The sequence below is a fragment of the Syngnathus typhle genome, linkage group LG2 (genome assembly GCF_033458585.1).
Source record: "Syngnathus typhle isolate RoL2023-S1 ecotype Sweden linkage group LG2, RoL_Styp_1.0, whole genome shotgun sequence".
NCBI lineage: Eukaryota > Metazoa > Chordata > Actinopteri > Syngnathiformes > Syngnathidae > Syngnathus > Syngnathus typhle.
This window is the reverse complement of record NC_083739.1, coordinates 16,611,245-16,626,214: the sequence shown is the minus strand read 5'-3', so window position 1 is coordinate 16,626,214 and position 14,970 is coordinate 16,611,245. Positions and strand designations below refer to the sequence as shown.

At 39.3% G+C, this 14,970-nt stretch overlaps 3 protein-coding genes across 3 annotated transcripts; 2 read left to right on the top strand and 1 right to left on the bottom strand.

Annotated features, from left to right (window-relative positions):
- The first annotated feature begins 700 nt into the window (after window positions 1-700).
- On the top strand, window positions 701-6,302 carry stac3 (SH3 and cysteine rich domain 3). The gene is made up of 13 exons (XM_061272601.1): window positions 701-969; window positions 1,490-1,519; window positions 1,935-2,013; window positions 2,245-2,398; window positions 2,483-2,580; window positions 2,870-2,930; window positions 3,056-3,153; window positions 3,246-3,315; window positions 3,441-3,490; window positions 3,878-3,960; window positions 4,088-4,139; window positions 4,477-4,614; window positions 4,757-6,302. Exons 2-13 carry the CDS (start codon window positions 1,512-1,514, stop codon window positions 4,862-4,864), a joined length of 999 nt encoding a protein of 332 aa, XP_061128585.1. The 5' UTR covers window positions 701-969; window positions 1,490-1,511; the 3' UTR covers window positions 4,865-6,302.
- LOC133150218 (neurexophilin-2-like) lies at window positions 5,997-8,524 on the top strand. The gene is made up of 2 exons (XM_061272602.1): window positions 5,997-6,074; window positions 7,673-8,524. Exons 1-2 carry the CDS (start codon window positions 5,997-5,999, stop codon window positions 8,492-8,494), a joined length of 900 nt encoding a protein of 299 aa, XP_061128586.1. The 3' UTR covers window positions 8,495-8,524.
- A 4,312-nt stretch (window positions 8,525-12,836) lies between these two features.
- On the bottom strand, window positions 12,837-14,440 carry ndufa4l2a (NDUFA4 mitochondrial complex associated like 2a). Its single transcript, XM_061273007.1, has 4 exons — window positions 14,279-14,440; window positions 13,406-13,491; window positions 13,141-13,201; window positions 12,837-13,063 (listed from the first exon to the last, which is right to left on the bottom strand). The coding sequence occupies exons 1-4, from the start codon at window positions 14,321-14,323 to the stop codon at window positions 13,007-13,009; spliced, it is 249 nt and encodes an 82-aa protein (XP_061128991.1). The 5' UTR covers window positions 14,324-14,440; the 3' UTR covers window positions 12,837-13,006.
- Between the last annotated feature and the right edge of the window lie 530 nt (window positions 14,441-14,970).

The following is a 14,970-nucleotide window of genomic DNA, read 5'->3' as shown; positions in this document are numbered from 1 at the left end:
TTATTAAGAATAATTTGTATATTGGTTATATTATAGTCCATTAATATGCAATACAGCAGCATCACTGTTTTGTTTTGTTTTTCAAAGTGAGAGCTACTCTTTTGAGGACTAAATTTAAAAGCCTACTAATTTTATACACTCAAAGAACAAATTTCCTCAAATTACTTTTCTGTTATTATTTGTGATATTAATTTATGTGAAAACGTTGATGCTAATGATTTCTCACGATATTTAGTATAGTTGGGCGAATTGTCTTTTCTATATAATACCTTGCTCCAATATTTTGTGGATTTGAAATAATCACGCATAATTGAAATAGCACGCACGCGCACGCACGCACACACGCGCGCGCGCACACACACACCCACACACACATGCAATGTATAGTTTGTATTTATTGATTATGAAATAAATGCACTTGTCCTATTTGGACGTATTTTCTGATTGCTGTCCAGGTAAATAAACACTGTCCAGTGTTGTACCTATCTGTCACCTTTGCACATGAAACATTTTTGCCATTGCCTTGAGTATTAAATATGCATATGTTTGTGGGTTTGGTTATTTCAAAAAAGTGGAAAAGGTGAAATGAGACATGTGACAAAGATGGAAGGGTAGACAAGGTATCTAATTTCTCTTCATCCTCGGACCACGGTTTGAGGTCCGCAGCTGTCCCAAACAGTCATCCTGACACATGAGTGCTCAGCTTGGCATTTGGATAAACATTCAAACACATTCAATGCCATAGCCAGCCATCAACTCACATGAGGACTTGGGGAATAATTTTGGAAATCACCTAAAGCAAACTAAAGACATGCAAAGCATTGGCCAAGAGAAGGCATTGCTTAGTCAGCTGGGTTATCGGACTCTGATCCACTGACGCCCCCCTTACAAAACACTAGTGGCAGCAGCTGAAGGATTTACTCGTGAACAGAACGAGCACAATCTTCTGCTGTGACTTTCCACAAAAAGGTATGCATGTCTCGGCTTGTTTTACATGAGATTGCTGTTACAAATTAAAAACAAGGCAACAGCAACACATTTTTACCACTTGCTTTTACTTTGACAACCATGTGCCAACTTTGGCCGTGGTGAGATTCAATTTCAGTAGCCTACAATGGTTTAGGTCAAGGGCACAAGTGCAATGTGAATGTATGTCTCATGGATAACGCGTATGTTCGACTTGAAAGAAACACATCTAACATTGTTTTTGTCCGTCATATCATTTCTTATTACTTTGTAAGTTGACTTTGTGGTTTGAACTTTGCTTTAAAATAAAGTATATTACCATATTTGATTATTATTATTATTAGTAGTAGTACTCTTGTGCTATCTTTCACTTAATTGTACTATATTTGTACTAGATATATTACAATATAGAATTCAATACATATAGACTTCCTATATTTGCAAGATCAAATGATAAGGATAATAATGACAACAACAAGCAAAATATGATATTAAATATAGTATCTACTGTCTATCATTTTAGGTGTAGCAGTGGTAACAACACAATGGACCAGTGAGTATCCTTCCAGGAATCTATTTGGGTTACAATTACCATGGGAATAAAAGCGTCCTTGTTTGCCTATAGCTTCTATTTGGCTGTCTTTCTAGTCACAAGATTACTTCTATTTAACCTATTTAAATGTGATGCTGATACCGTTTTTTGTTCATATGAGAAGATTTAGCACACCTATGTGAGAGGTTTAGTACTAATCATTGTGTGAATAGATAAAAAATAAAAAATATAGAAATACAGCCTGCAAATTGATGCCTTTCTGGGCTTTTCTGCACCATGTCATGAAAAAGTATTCTTTTTTTTCCATTATCAGGAGTTCACTTCGACAAATATTTAAAACAGAATTTACAACATTGCAGTGAATATTCAAAAGGTAAATACTGTTCCTAAGACCGTGTTTTGTCTCATCTACCAGGGAAGATGACAAAAACTCGGTGGATATTCATGACAATCCTCCCGTTCCTGACAATGTTGTGAAGGAGGATGGAGACACGGTGAGTGACACAGTCATCGCTTGTGCTAAGCCAACAAAGTCAACAGAGGCGCCCGCTCGAAAATAGACGGGAACGCAGGGTGGTGTCAACTCCAAAAAGCACTGGCACTATTTGTACTGCCACTTTTAAAGAACTTAATCTTAGAAGGCATTCAGAAAATAACCAATTTCTCTATCAATAGGAGCAACATCATCCAACTTCTTGTCATCCAACTTCTTGTGTGGTCTGCAGGTATACTTTATATATGAAGAGGAAGTTGAGGTAGAGGAGAAGGAACCAGAACCTCCCCCACCTGTCATCCGCGTCAATGACAAGCCCCACAAGTTCAAGGACCACTACTGCAAGAAGCCCAAGTTCTGTGATGTCTGCGCTCGCATGATAGTCTGTACGTAAAGGCATATAATGACAATTTCAATGACTCTCTTTTAAAGCTCAGGTGTATCTCTAACTCGATTTGCTGATCCCACAGTGAACAACAAGTTTGCTCTGAGGTGTAAAAACTGCAAGACCAACATCCACCATGCATGCCAGTCCTATGTGGAGTTCCAGAAGTGCTTTGGCAAAATAGTGAGTCTCTCTTGTTTGTGTCTTGGTTGATATGTAAGGCACATGGAATAGAATTTAACAGAATCAAGCGGCTGCATAAAATAAAACCGTCTAGATCCAGATAGGGTTTTTATTTCAATTTTTATTATCTTTACTCCCACATTCTAAAAACATGCATGGTAGGCCGACTGAGCACTCTAAATTGCCCATAAATATGTTTGTGAGTGTGAATGGTAACTTTAGTCAGCCATTTTTACACCTGTTATTTCCAAATACAACAATGATGAAATTGTACATTTTGTCTCTGTAGCCTCCTGGCTTCAGACGGGCCTACAGTTCCCCTCTGTATAGCAGCGACCAACCCGATTCAAGTGGGTTTTCCTCACGTTAAACCATAAAATGCCTGTGAAGTGATCATTTTGAGGGTTTAATTTTTGTCTCTTTGTTGCACGACCTGGATAACGGCTGTCATCGTGCCATAACTATCATCAACCAGACAACCCGAATCGGAATGACCCGGTCTTTGACACCTTAAGGGTGGGTGTCATCATGGCCAATAAAGAACGCAAAAAGAATGAAAATGACAAGAAAAATGTAAGTGACCTGTTTTATGATTATAAAATGATTTCCAGTTAATTACTTAGCGGTGGTAATACAAGGAAAACAGCTCTTGTTTTTTCCTCAAGATGATGATGATGATGGAGGAAGAGGAAGATGAGAATCAACAACCAAAAGAAAATGAGGATGGAGGAGAAGGTACAAAAATTCAAGGTCCCAGATGAGGTCATGTCATATACACTTTTATACATGGGACTCAGCATGGAATTGATCAGAGTGACAAAACCTTCATGAAATGAATCTATTGTTTGGTTGTTACACAGGCAAGCCTGAAGAGAAGAAAGAGAAAGGAGGAGAAAAAGCAGATGACAAGGTAAGCTAAATGCTTTAGTAAATGTTCATTTTTCTAATTTAAATGTTTCTGGTTTTCAACTAGGAGTTTGCATTTTTGTGGAATGGAAAGTTTACAAATCAAATGTATTTTTAAATAAAGATACAACTGTAAGCTTTATACATGTCAGTAGACTTATGAGCAGCATGGTGGTCTAATGGTTAGTTCGTACGTCTCAGTTTAAAGATCTGGGTCAGAATCCCTGTTAGTTCAAACATCTTTTTAAACTAACTTGTTCTCCTTGTCATTCCCTGGCCATGAAGATGTTTTGTGTGTATTTATTTATTAAGGCTAACATTATCTTGTTTTTTTTACAGCGCGTCAATGTAGCGAACTATTATGCAATTGTGCTTTTTTTTTTTTAAACAGCAAAAAGGAACCTTCTCCCAGTCGCACTACTACTTGGCTCTCTACCGCTTCAAGGCCATAGAAAAGGATGATCTGGACTTTCAGTAAGTATGACAAAACATCACCGTATTGACCGGTCATTCAGCTATCCTCTGCAAATGAATAACATATGATAAAATATCAGTGTGCATCCACAACAAGGAGGCTGATATCTGGTCTGTTTCATCCTAGCCCTGGTGATCGCATCACAGTCCTAGATGACTCCAATGAAGAGTGGTGGCGGGTGAGGTCAACCCTTTCAATCCAACTTTATGTACAATATAGTGTATATATAATTAGAAAAATGAAATTGACTACAGTAAAAAAATGGAAAAAAAGCATTAGGACTAAAGGCATAATAGATTTCGTCCATCAATTTTCAAAGCATATTTTACAAGGGGCCAGTGCCCTTGCGCCGCGCCCCCCCCCCCCCCCTAGCTCCGCCAGTGAAGTCAACCCAAGTCACAGAATCATATGGATGCATCAAAGACAAGCTAAAAAATAATAATCTATTCCATAAAAAATGCATTATCAGTAGAAAATGAATTAATGAAATGAAATGCTCACTCTTTTTTTCCCAGGGAAAGATGGGAGAGAAGAGTGGCTATTTCCCTACCAACTACCTCATTAAAGTGCGTGCATCAGAAAGAGTTTACAAGGTCACACGCTCTTTTGTTGGGAACAGAGAGATGGGACAGATCACATTGAAGAAAGACCAGGTAGGAAAAGACCAATTTAGCATTCTTCACCAGCCATTAAATCAATATCTACCTGGATATGTTGCTAAATGTGCAACCCAAGAGACTTTGCTGCAAGTGCTTCTTATCACCAGGCCGTGGCGTTGTTGCTCTGCCTTTTCAGATTGTAGTGAAGAAAGGAGACGAGAAGGGCGGTTACTTGAAGGTCAGCACTGGACGCAAACTGGGCTACTTCCCCCTCAATCTGCTCCAGGAGATCACTGTGATATAAAAAGAACGTGTGCAAACACCAAAGTCAATATTCTTATTTCAGCAGATGGTCAAGAGTATGCTGTATATTTTAAATATTAGCAAATGGTGAGATGATACGTATGATTCGAGATCTGGTTGCTGGTATTTATTTTCTAGAACAGTCAATTTAATATTTCAATTAGCACACAATTACCACTCCAGGAACAATTAAACAACAAGCATCCATCCATTTTCTATGCAACCCCTATCCTAGTGGTAGTTGCCCTTGAGCGGTGAGCACAAATATAATATTGAAAAATAAAAATCTCAGGTCACATACATTTAAACAAACAATCATGCTCCTCCCATTTATATCTCTGGATTCTTTTACCTCGAGTAAAGCCATAGCATGCATGTTTTCAGAATGCGCCAGCAAACCGGAACAATCATAGCCAGGAAGACAAAAATTGAACCTGCATCCTCAGAAGTGTGCGTCAGACAAACACATAATTAAACTTATGTATATGCCCCATTATATTGTTTTCTCATTTGCAAAATAAAAGGGCTGTTTTTCAAAATGAGAGGAAAGAAAGTGTACCTATTCAAACAATTTGAGAAAAATTGAGGTAAACTTCAACCAACAGTGCATATTACACATTGGGTATTATTCTATGACAAGTTCCCTTAGGGGTACATATTCATGACATGTACCCTTGTGCAATTAGGGGCACTCTAAAGGTACATATATGTGATATCCCTCAGGGTACCCTATTGGGTTGTTGGTCCTTAATGTTGATAGTTGATCAGTTAGCGCAAGTTACTCCAATGTCAAACTTTTTGTTAATGCAATGGCTTCTCCCCATTTTACACAGACGGATTTGTCATAACATTAGCTGACTTGTCAGTATAAATTTTACAAATCCTCTTATATGGATGAATCCACTTTATCAGCCTTGCAGTGGTTTAAATGTACAAGGACAGTGGGTGGCTGTCAGACCACAGCCCACCAGAGACGTGGGTGTGTTTGGGGGGGGACACCTCACTTTGAAAGTGGCGGCGGGGGAGAGCGGTGGGGGATGCAGCTTCTCGCTGCAGAATGTCCTCACTAGTCTGGAGGCTTCAACTCAGTGAAAGTCATATTCTTGAGTCAAGCTTGCTCTCTTCCTCTCTGAATGGATGTTTGGCTGTGCAAGATGGTGCCCATGGGTTTGAAGTTGACCATCACCTGCCTGTGGCTTCTCCCTTCGGCTGTAAGTTAACAACCTTGACTATCGTACTTCAGAGTTAAAGAATACTTTTTGCAAACTGAGACATTTACATAATGATACCAAGAATAGGTTTTGATTGAATCGTGATAGAATTCCTCTGACGGATATGATGCCTTCATACCTGAAAAATGACACTCCTCTCTGACAGTCTGGTGTGTTTTTGTGTCATTGTTTCGCCTCTTGGCAAATGATTAAAAAATATATATCTCACTGGTGTAGATATTTTACTCAGATTAACAGATTGCCTAGATTCTTATTTTTTTCATCATTTATGTGAGAGCCCGGTTTTGTCGAGATGATGTACCTCATTTACACCGTAAATGACATTTCATATTTTTTGTTGTCAAGTAGCATAGTTGGGTTATGCGTCACGGCAGCATAAATAATCTTAAAATAAGACACGGAATGGGATATCTTTATATCCAAATTGGGCCTCCAATAAATGTGTATAAGAACCGGATGAAGTTCGTCTGCCAACATGATCAGAGCATAAACGCTCAGATTGGATCATGAACAAAAACATCATGAACAAAAATCCAGATTTCTGACGTACATCGCGTGGAGACAATTTTTAAATCAGCTTCAAAAATACATTTAGGAAAACATAAAGCCAACTCATATTATATTTTGTTCTTAACCAGTGCTAGTAAAGGTAAGCAACTCCTTTGGTCAGTACCCAAGAAGAAGCCAGCTCTCAGGTTCAAAAAAGTTGCTGACCCCAGTAAATTTTCCCCTACTGGGCACAACTGTTCCATCAAAAGATGCCTGGAAACCAGTGGCCATGCAAATATGATCACTTAAGACAAACTTTTTCCTATCTAACAATTGGCAAAATCATTTCCACGTCTCAGCCTTGCTTTAGGTGTTTATTCATCATCCCCTCCCAATGTTGGGCTGGCATCCACTATAGCTCTCACTCCGAAGCCATTGCGCTGGCTTGGCGTCACAGATCCACTGACATGGTTGTCACATTCTAGACTCTAATTGGGCTCAGTGAGAGCATCGCATACAGCAGCAGAGCCTGCCTGCGACGAAGCCGATGTGAATCGGTAACGTGGCCGAGGTGGCTGGAGGTGATCCCATTTAATGACATCCCACATGGGAGATGTTTATTCCCAAAATATCGAGGCGAATGTAAACCCTGCTGGGAAGTTATCTCCAAAAAAGTTTTGCTTCGTTCTCTCCATACATTAAAAAGTGAAACCTGTCTCTTACACTCTAGCCATAGTTTTACTTACAAATGTTTTTAATGAGAGGAAGTCCAGAATGACAACTGCATTTGGTAGCCATGACTTAGTGTTTTTGTCAGCATTGCTATTCTAGGTAATATATACTTGCTCCACAAGCACATAATAGTAGTAAACAAGGATAATTAATGATTAATCTATAATTAGGATTTTACAATAATCCCAAATTCAGTAGATAACATTTTTTACAGCTCATATTCATATAGTGGAGAATTTGAACTAAAATTCATTTTGTTGTTTCGGTTCCACTGTGTTTTATTTGTATTTGAAACTAGAATAAGTTCTAACACATCACATTAAGTGGCTTGTCATGCATGTGATGTTCCTCAAAAGGGCCGAGAAACAACCAACGCGTCTGACTTTCCAAGCCAACAATGGAGAGCAGATGAAGGAGAAAGAGGAGCTGCTGTCGGAGCGGCGTTGAAGGTGAAGCATATTTCCAAGCACTTACAGATCATCTCCACCAAATACAAATCCCCCGCACACGGATCCCTCGGCCCGTACGGCTGGCCACAGAACTTCTCCCAGGCACTCGATCAACATCAGTCCAAACCTCATTCAAAAGTCCCTCCGAAGGCCAAGAAGATTTTGGGCTGGGGTGACTTTTATTTCAATGTGAAAACATTAAAGTTCAGTCTTCTGGTGACCGGCAAAATCGTGGACCACATCAACGGCACATTCAGTGTCTACTTCCGCCACAACTCTTCTCATTTAGGGAACATATCAGTCAGCATTGTTCCACCTTCTAAAGCTGTTGGCTTGGAGGTTCTGGATCCAAGAGTTCCAAGTATTCAGACCAGGAACTCGGTACTCTTATCAGACCTGGCATCCCACTTTCAGTCCACTAGCTCCACCTCCCCGGACTGGCACAAGCAGCAGCAGAAGCAGCAGGACTTAATGGTGACGACTGAACTCAACTGCCGCATAGAGTACCAGAGAACCAACCGGTCCAAAAAGACCAAGCCCTGTATGTATGACCCCGGTCAGACGTGCTACTCAGAAAACACTCAGTCACAGGCAGCATGGATCTGCGCCAAACCTTTTAAGGTGATTTGCATCTTCATCGCCTTCACTGGTACCGATTACAGGCTAGTGCAGAAAGTTTGCCCGGACCGCAACTTTCAGCCAGACCAGGGCCAGCAACACTATGGATGATTGGTTCTAAGTGGAGATATAAAAACTACTTCAGGTTATAGGTTAGATGGAGACAGTGTGCAATGGGCCATTCGATGTAATTTGTGTCCACATAAAAAAAAAACATGTATAGTAATATAATATATATACATATATAATAAGTTTATTATTTATAATTATATTTATTATTTTATTTATACATATATATATATATATATATATATGTATAAATGAACAATACAATCAATTGTGAGATAATTTTTTAAAGCAAAGTGACCTGTGCGTTGATCTGATTTAATACATTCCAAAACAAATTATTTTTATATGACGCTAAGACTTTTTCTCTCCCTGCTTCCTAATATTAGACAAATGTAAAAATACATTTAGTCCTGGGGTGCTAATTGACCACTATGAACAGACAAACATAATGAAGTCAAAAGATGAAAAGAGAGACACTTCATTTATGCCGCAACAATAATTTTGTGTGTTTGGACAAAGCAACACACAACTAGAAGCCGACTAACAAGCCAAAACATATTACTATTACACTTTTCATAATCTTCCATAAGCACGCCAATGAAAAAAAAAAACATCTAGGCCTTTAGCTGCCTTTTATTCAGGGGATTGTTTAGAACTTCAAAAGGCCCATTAGTTCCACTCTTTTGTTTCCAACAAACACCCCGGTGCAGAGTGTATTATTTGGTGTGATGAAAGTGTTTTTGCACAGGCTTGCTCGCCATGTTTACAAACGACACAAGCTGAGCAATCACGCAAAACAACAACAAAAGAGCCAAAAAGTGTTTAGTTTGTAGTTTAATGAGAAATGTTTCCATAAGCCGCTTATGATTTATTCTATCAATTGTCATTTGGTAATTCAAAAAAAACAACGTATTTTATAAATGATTGCTTGTCTGGATTCACTTCAAGTTGTTTTGAGTTACGAAGAAATGCCAACTGGTCCTTTTTTAGTGTCTCACAGTTGTCATGCATAGGCTTAGTTTAAAGGCATGAGACATCTCTGGCAGGTTGGATGCAGCAGAGGAAGCCTGGTGACAGCAAGGATGAACACAAGAGGGAGAAACGGACTGAGATGGTGAGGGGGAAAAAAATTTGACGTCCTTTCCCGCAGTGCCATTCTCACCCTAAGTTTTGCAAGTAAGATTTGACAGAAGGTTTTGCTCTGAGGGCGAGTTCTCACGACAGCTCATTTAATGCAGTTTTACATTAGTTAGTCAATTCTTCAGGAAACTGATTTCACTCAAATGCTTCTGCCAGTTTTTGTCATTTGTGTTTGCAAGACAAACATTCTAATTGCCTATAGCTGTCTAGCATTGGGATTTATTCTGTAATTGTACTATGTGCAGCGTGGACTTTGATTTCACTTCTAAATAAAAGCTTTAGTAGAATTTTTGGCCATGTCTGCATGCATAAGTATAATGAGAAAGGTTTTTGAGGCTGCATGGTGACACTACTGTATGTCTTGTCAAAATATCTGCATTTGTTGAATGCACAAGAGAACGTGCATGAGAAGGCCAATTAAGTTTGTGAAATAATAAAGGATGATAAGAAAAAAAAACTTATCTTAATGCTCTTTTTGTGTGAATAAATGTGCGAGAGCACATTGGACAGTGATGCTACCAAACATACAAAAAGCAGATTGGAAAGTAGGTCATCGGTTTGCCATCAGAGTTTGATAGTTCTTCGAACTCAATGTTGTCCCCTTTCACAGCTGCTCAGTGCAGAGTGCCTCCAGAAGACGGCGCTAAAGGCCAAGACCTTCCTAGATGGAGAGACTAACTCACTGACCATGTGAGAGCATGGCGACTTGGAGCTCAGCGGGCAATTCAGCGCTTAAGCGCTTAAACAACGACTTGCTCAATTGTTTTTAAAAAGAAGCACACATGCAATTAGTTAGAAGTACAGTACTATGATTTAATTACTTGTAAAAACTGTATTTGACTAAAAATGCAAACTAATATGTAAATTTTCAAGCAGTATTCACCACTGCCTGAATTGGGTTGTATTGTTTGCTTAAAAACGGAAGTACGTTCAGGTATTTGACTTTTTGTCACTAAGCCCCCCTTCAAGTTCTTGAGGGCACCAGGCTTTGTCACAATCTGTGGGAACTAAACCCCAGACTTTATATCACGGCACTTGACAATTGTAAGCGTTCTTGGTTTTCTTTAGCATCGCAAATCTTTGTACATCTGTGCACTGTTTGTAGATTACTGACCAACTCGTTTTGACAATGTGGAAAAGAACAAGGGAGGGACCTTTGAAGATTGACACAGAACCAGCATGGTACACTGCTGGCATTTCCTCTTGTCATTTCCTTTCAATGAAATAACACTTGGGAACAGTGCAAAGACAAAAAAAAAAAAAGAGAGATATCTGGAATTACTGCTTCACGCAAGGAAGAAAGTAAATAAATGGTTGCGGTGCACCGGAGCTGACGTCTTATCCCATGTATAAAACAAGAAAAGAAAAAGGAATTGTCTTACTCTTTCCAGCTGTCCATTTTGATGGGGTTTGTCCTCTTTGCTGCACTGCAAGTCTTTTTTTCTTTGCCATAATTTTTCTCTTCCTTGCACCACTGTCTTTCGGAACATGTACTGGTGGCTATAGTTAATAAAAATTAAATAAACAAAAACTGAAATTGGGGAAGAAACATTTTTGTAAAGGAGATAAAAATGAGCGTCACAGATGGACACAGGGCGGCTTGGACCAAATAGGGTTTTATTTGAGGTAACGGTGTAGTGAGGAAGAGCCGGCAGACAGGTAGCATAACAGTAGGGTAAAAGAACAACCTGACACAGAGGGTTGGGTCTGCTGGGTCTTTATAGAGTAACCAATGAGCTGTGATCAGGTGTGGAGAAAGGAGCCGCAGGTACGGGCAATCAGGATAAATGCTGCTGTCAGGACGGGAGGGGCAGGACGTATGAATTGTTCAGAGTCCGGGTCACGTGGATGCGTAAAAAAGATGTAACTGAAACTATAAGTTTATAAAACTGACAAACTAACTGCAATCATAGTAAGAATGTCCTTTTCAATTTTGTCGATGTTTTCATAAATGAGCTTTTGGTGTTGATTTTAAATGTATTTATTTCTGTATCATTGTTTCAAAGGAGAAAGAAGGTGAGACGGTCATTTGGGAATTGGAATTTACTTGATTATACAATACTTTGTGACTTTTTTTAATAAAACCAGTCAAAAGTAATCAACCCCCCCTAATTAAAACTAATTGAACTTTGAAAAAAACGTCTCTCACAGCAAAAGAAAAATGAAATGATAACAATAATGACAAAATCCCAAACTCCTAGTATTGGGCCTGCAATTCCTTTTTTTGGAGGCAATATTAAATTAGTTTGCACAAAACATTTGGTCACGTTATTAAACTTTTTTTTTTTTTAGTAATTTTGGATTTCCATTAATTGCTTTAGTCAAAAATGCAAAAGTCTACTGTAAGCTCCTGCTGCCTACTGGAGCATTAAATATTTATTTTGCTCCCAAAATGAATGGACCTTTTGTTCCATGTCTCACTGCTTTGCTCTTCGAGCTCAGCCTTTCCAGTTCCCCCATGAAATGTGTCACGTCCACAGAGGCTGACCAGCTGAAGCACGGCTCAAAGGTCAGATGAGCTTTCAGGCCGGTCCTTGGCAATTAATTGCGCACAAACAAACGCGAGGATACGCATATCCTCAGAGACGCACAAGCAGCATTACAAAACAAATAGTGTCTCATCCGCATTGCATCTGCGTCGCTTCTCACGACCTGAGTGCTGCTTTGACGCGGCGTTTGGGCATCCCTCAGGGAAGACTCCTAAACCCACTGACATTCCTTGCGTGTAAATTCTCATTTGAACTCGACTAGCTAAAAAAATTAGTTTAATTCATTCAGATTATTCATGTTGTTACTTTTCGGGGCACTACTATGATAAAAAAAAATGAGCCTAATATTAATCTTCTCAAAAAGTCAGGATAGTCTCCAGCTCCCCTGCAACCGTAATGAGGACAAGCGTGTTGACTTCCAGTGTATCAACAGAACAGAACCGTGCAGGGGGGACTGCTGCATCACTCCTGATCAAAAGACGTTTGAATGATGACAAGCATGTGTCCACACAGGATATTGTTGTCTGCTGTATACAACACTCTGGGTGGTAACCACACACACAGTCACACACTGGGACTGTAAACAGATGGACCTACTATATAGCGTATCATGGAAAAAGATTTCTATCTGACACCAATTATAGAGTCCAGCTCACATTGTGCTGTTGTGCTCAGTCCTGAAAAATATTCCAAAATTCAACTTCTAACTGTTTGGCCTTTTTATTTATTTGGTAATCAAAGCAAAAAAAAAAGTATTTTCTTTAATATGTCACCTTTATTTTGAATTGGTTCGAAAAATGGGGAAGAATTAGAGTTGAAGAGGAAAATCACAAATGACAGATCTAATACATTTAGAAAGGACTTAAATTTGATGAGGTTAAAGGATTTACATGTGACTATATGGTCTGCCTAGACGTGGAGGAGTTCAGAATTCAGGTCTGTCCTTCTTCAGATTTTCATAGTCAGTGGTGATGGCCACAAACTGAAGCAGAAAAGAGGAAGATTCAGAGGCTTGTTGTTAGTCTTGTCTTGATGCATTGTGTGTGGTTATTATTTTACCTTGTACTGATATGTCGGGTCAAGTTTATTCCAGGGCTCAGGGTTATTGGTTTTATTCCAGCTAAAACACACAGACACACATCAGAGATCATTTGACAATCTCTGATCATCTTTAATTTGACAGACTATGTCTCAATGTGCCAATCAATTAATCCATCAATTCCGAGTTTACGTATCCCCCTTATTACTCATTTCTTCACCTAAGCAACACGTTTTTTTTTCTTACACGATTCACTATACGGTGTCACCAGGTCAAGATCCTTACGTGACATGAGGTCCTTTGGCCAGGCGGACCAGGTATAGACTAGCACCGGCCATTCCCAAACAGATGAAGAAAAACTGAGGGATTAGCTGAGAAAGACAGAAAACAGCAATCGTGGAATTTGAGATGGAATTGTAATCATAGTGAATTAAAGCATTACTAATAATTTCATGTGATTTGATTTGAGCATCATTGCCTGACCAACAACTTGTCATGAGATGCAATGTGATGATGGGGGATTGGAGAACCTGCACTCTTCCCATCCGCAAACCATTGACAAACAACATGGTCTCAACTAAGAGCTCTCCGTCAAGAGAGAAGGGTTAGGGTTAGGGAAGTTGGCAAAATAGTTAATTTTCATCTCATCTGTCCCTGCACAAAGTGTCTTGAATCTATGTGTGGGAGAATGAAATATGAAGACTATCAAGGGTTTCCAAACTAATCAAATCAATAGCAAAAACATGCATCTTAAATAGTGGAAACCAAAACATTGGACTATTCTGAAGAGTTCTGATTTCAGTTCAGTTGCTCATCTCTCAAAGAAACAAAATCATCAACTCTTGATAACGCAGCTTTTAAACGCGACACCTGGAGCATTAACTTCCAATAAATATTAAGTTTGCATATTTCTTTTGTCCATGACGGGAGTTTTGTTTTTGCAAATAATTCTGTTGGACTACAAAAAAGGCAATGTTTGATTTTCATTCATCTTTTGTCATTTAAAGTTTTCCTGGGGTTTTCTTTCTTACCAACATTTTTTTGCTGACGTCTTATTAGGATCAACTTCATCATACGGCATTATATGCATTGCCAGCATGCTTCATAACTTGTAAGCAATTATATTTTAAAAATGCGGTAATGAATGAGAATACTCACGCCAGGGTGCTTTTTGGCATGCTTCATCGTCGTCCGAAAAATCATTGCACCGTACGACTGTTAAACAAAGAGGGATCTAAATCAGCTCTTTGCGTTTGCTCGGTCTCAGTTAGTTCAATCGTTAGTTCCCATCTAGACCTGTTGCACTGGATAAGGAGGCAGGGAGGGAGGGAGGGAGGGAGGGAGGGAGGGAGGGAGGGAGCGAGGAGGAAGAGGAGGAAGAGGAGGAGGAGGAGAAACGGCTCCTTTATATCTGATTACAGTTGCCTCTGATCTCTTGATGTTACCATCAATTCCACTGCTTTCTTTTCAAGGTTTTTATGACACATCTTCATAAACATTACTTAACTACAATATTGCAAATAATTGTGGAAGCTCCTGTAGAGAGCAAAAGATATTTACTCCCTTGCTTTTCTTGACTTCAGGGGCCCTTTGGGAGCAAACTGGAGAAAATGGAAAGGAATACAAACATCGGTATCCATAAAGATCTCCTCACTCCCAACGTATCAGTTACAGACGCAGGAAGATGTGAAGTCTCATGAGAACCGAAGACCAACGGAGAGCTGCAAAAACAAATAAAGAATGAGGCAGGAATGGAGCTCCAGCAGCTTCAAAAAGTAAAAGAAGAATCAAACAAACCAATGTCAACAAAACTGGAATTGAGCTTTACTAGGTACACAAAAATACACTGA

Bases quoted from the DNA above. Each gene is read 5' to 3' on its own strand.
- ndufa4l2a (XM_061273007.1), bottom strand. From the start codon at position 14,323: ATGATTTTTCGGACGACGATGAAGCATGCCAAAAAGCACCCTGGC. The intron at 13,492-14,278 runs GTGAGTATTCTC...TGTCTTTCTCAG, and splicing joins ATGCCAAAAAGCACCCTGGC to CTAATCCCTCAGTTTTTCTT. The intron at 13,202-13,405 runs GTAAGGATCTTG...TGTGTGTTTTAG, and splicing joins GCCAAAGGACCTCATGTCAC to CTGGAATAAAACCAATAACC.
- LOC133150218 (XM_061272602.1), top strand. From the start codon at position 5,997: ATGGATGTTTGGCTGTGCAAGATGGTGCCCATGGGTTTGAAGTTGACC. The intron at 6,075-7,672 runs GTAAGTTAACAA...GTTCCTCAAAAG, and splicing joins TGTGGCTTCTCCCTTCGGCT to GGCCGAGAAACAACCAACGC.
- stac3 (XM_061272601.1), top strand. The intron at 2,581-2,869 runs GTGAGTCTCTCT...TTGTCTCTGTAG, and splicing joins AGAAGTGCTTTGGCAAAATA to CCTCCTGGCTTCAGACGGGC. The intron at 3,491-3,877 runs GTAAGCTAAATG...TTTTTTAAACAG, and splicing joins GAGAAAAAGCAGATGACAAG to CAAAAAGGAACCTTCTCCCA.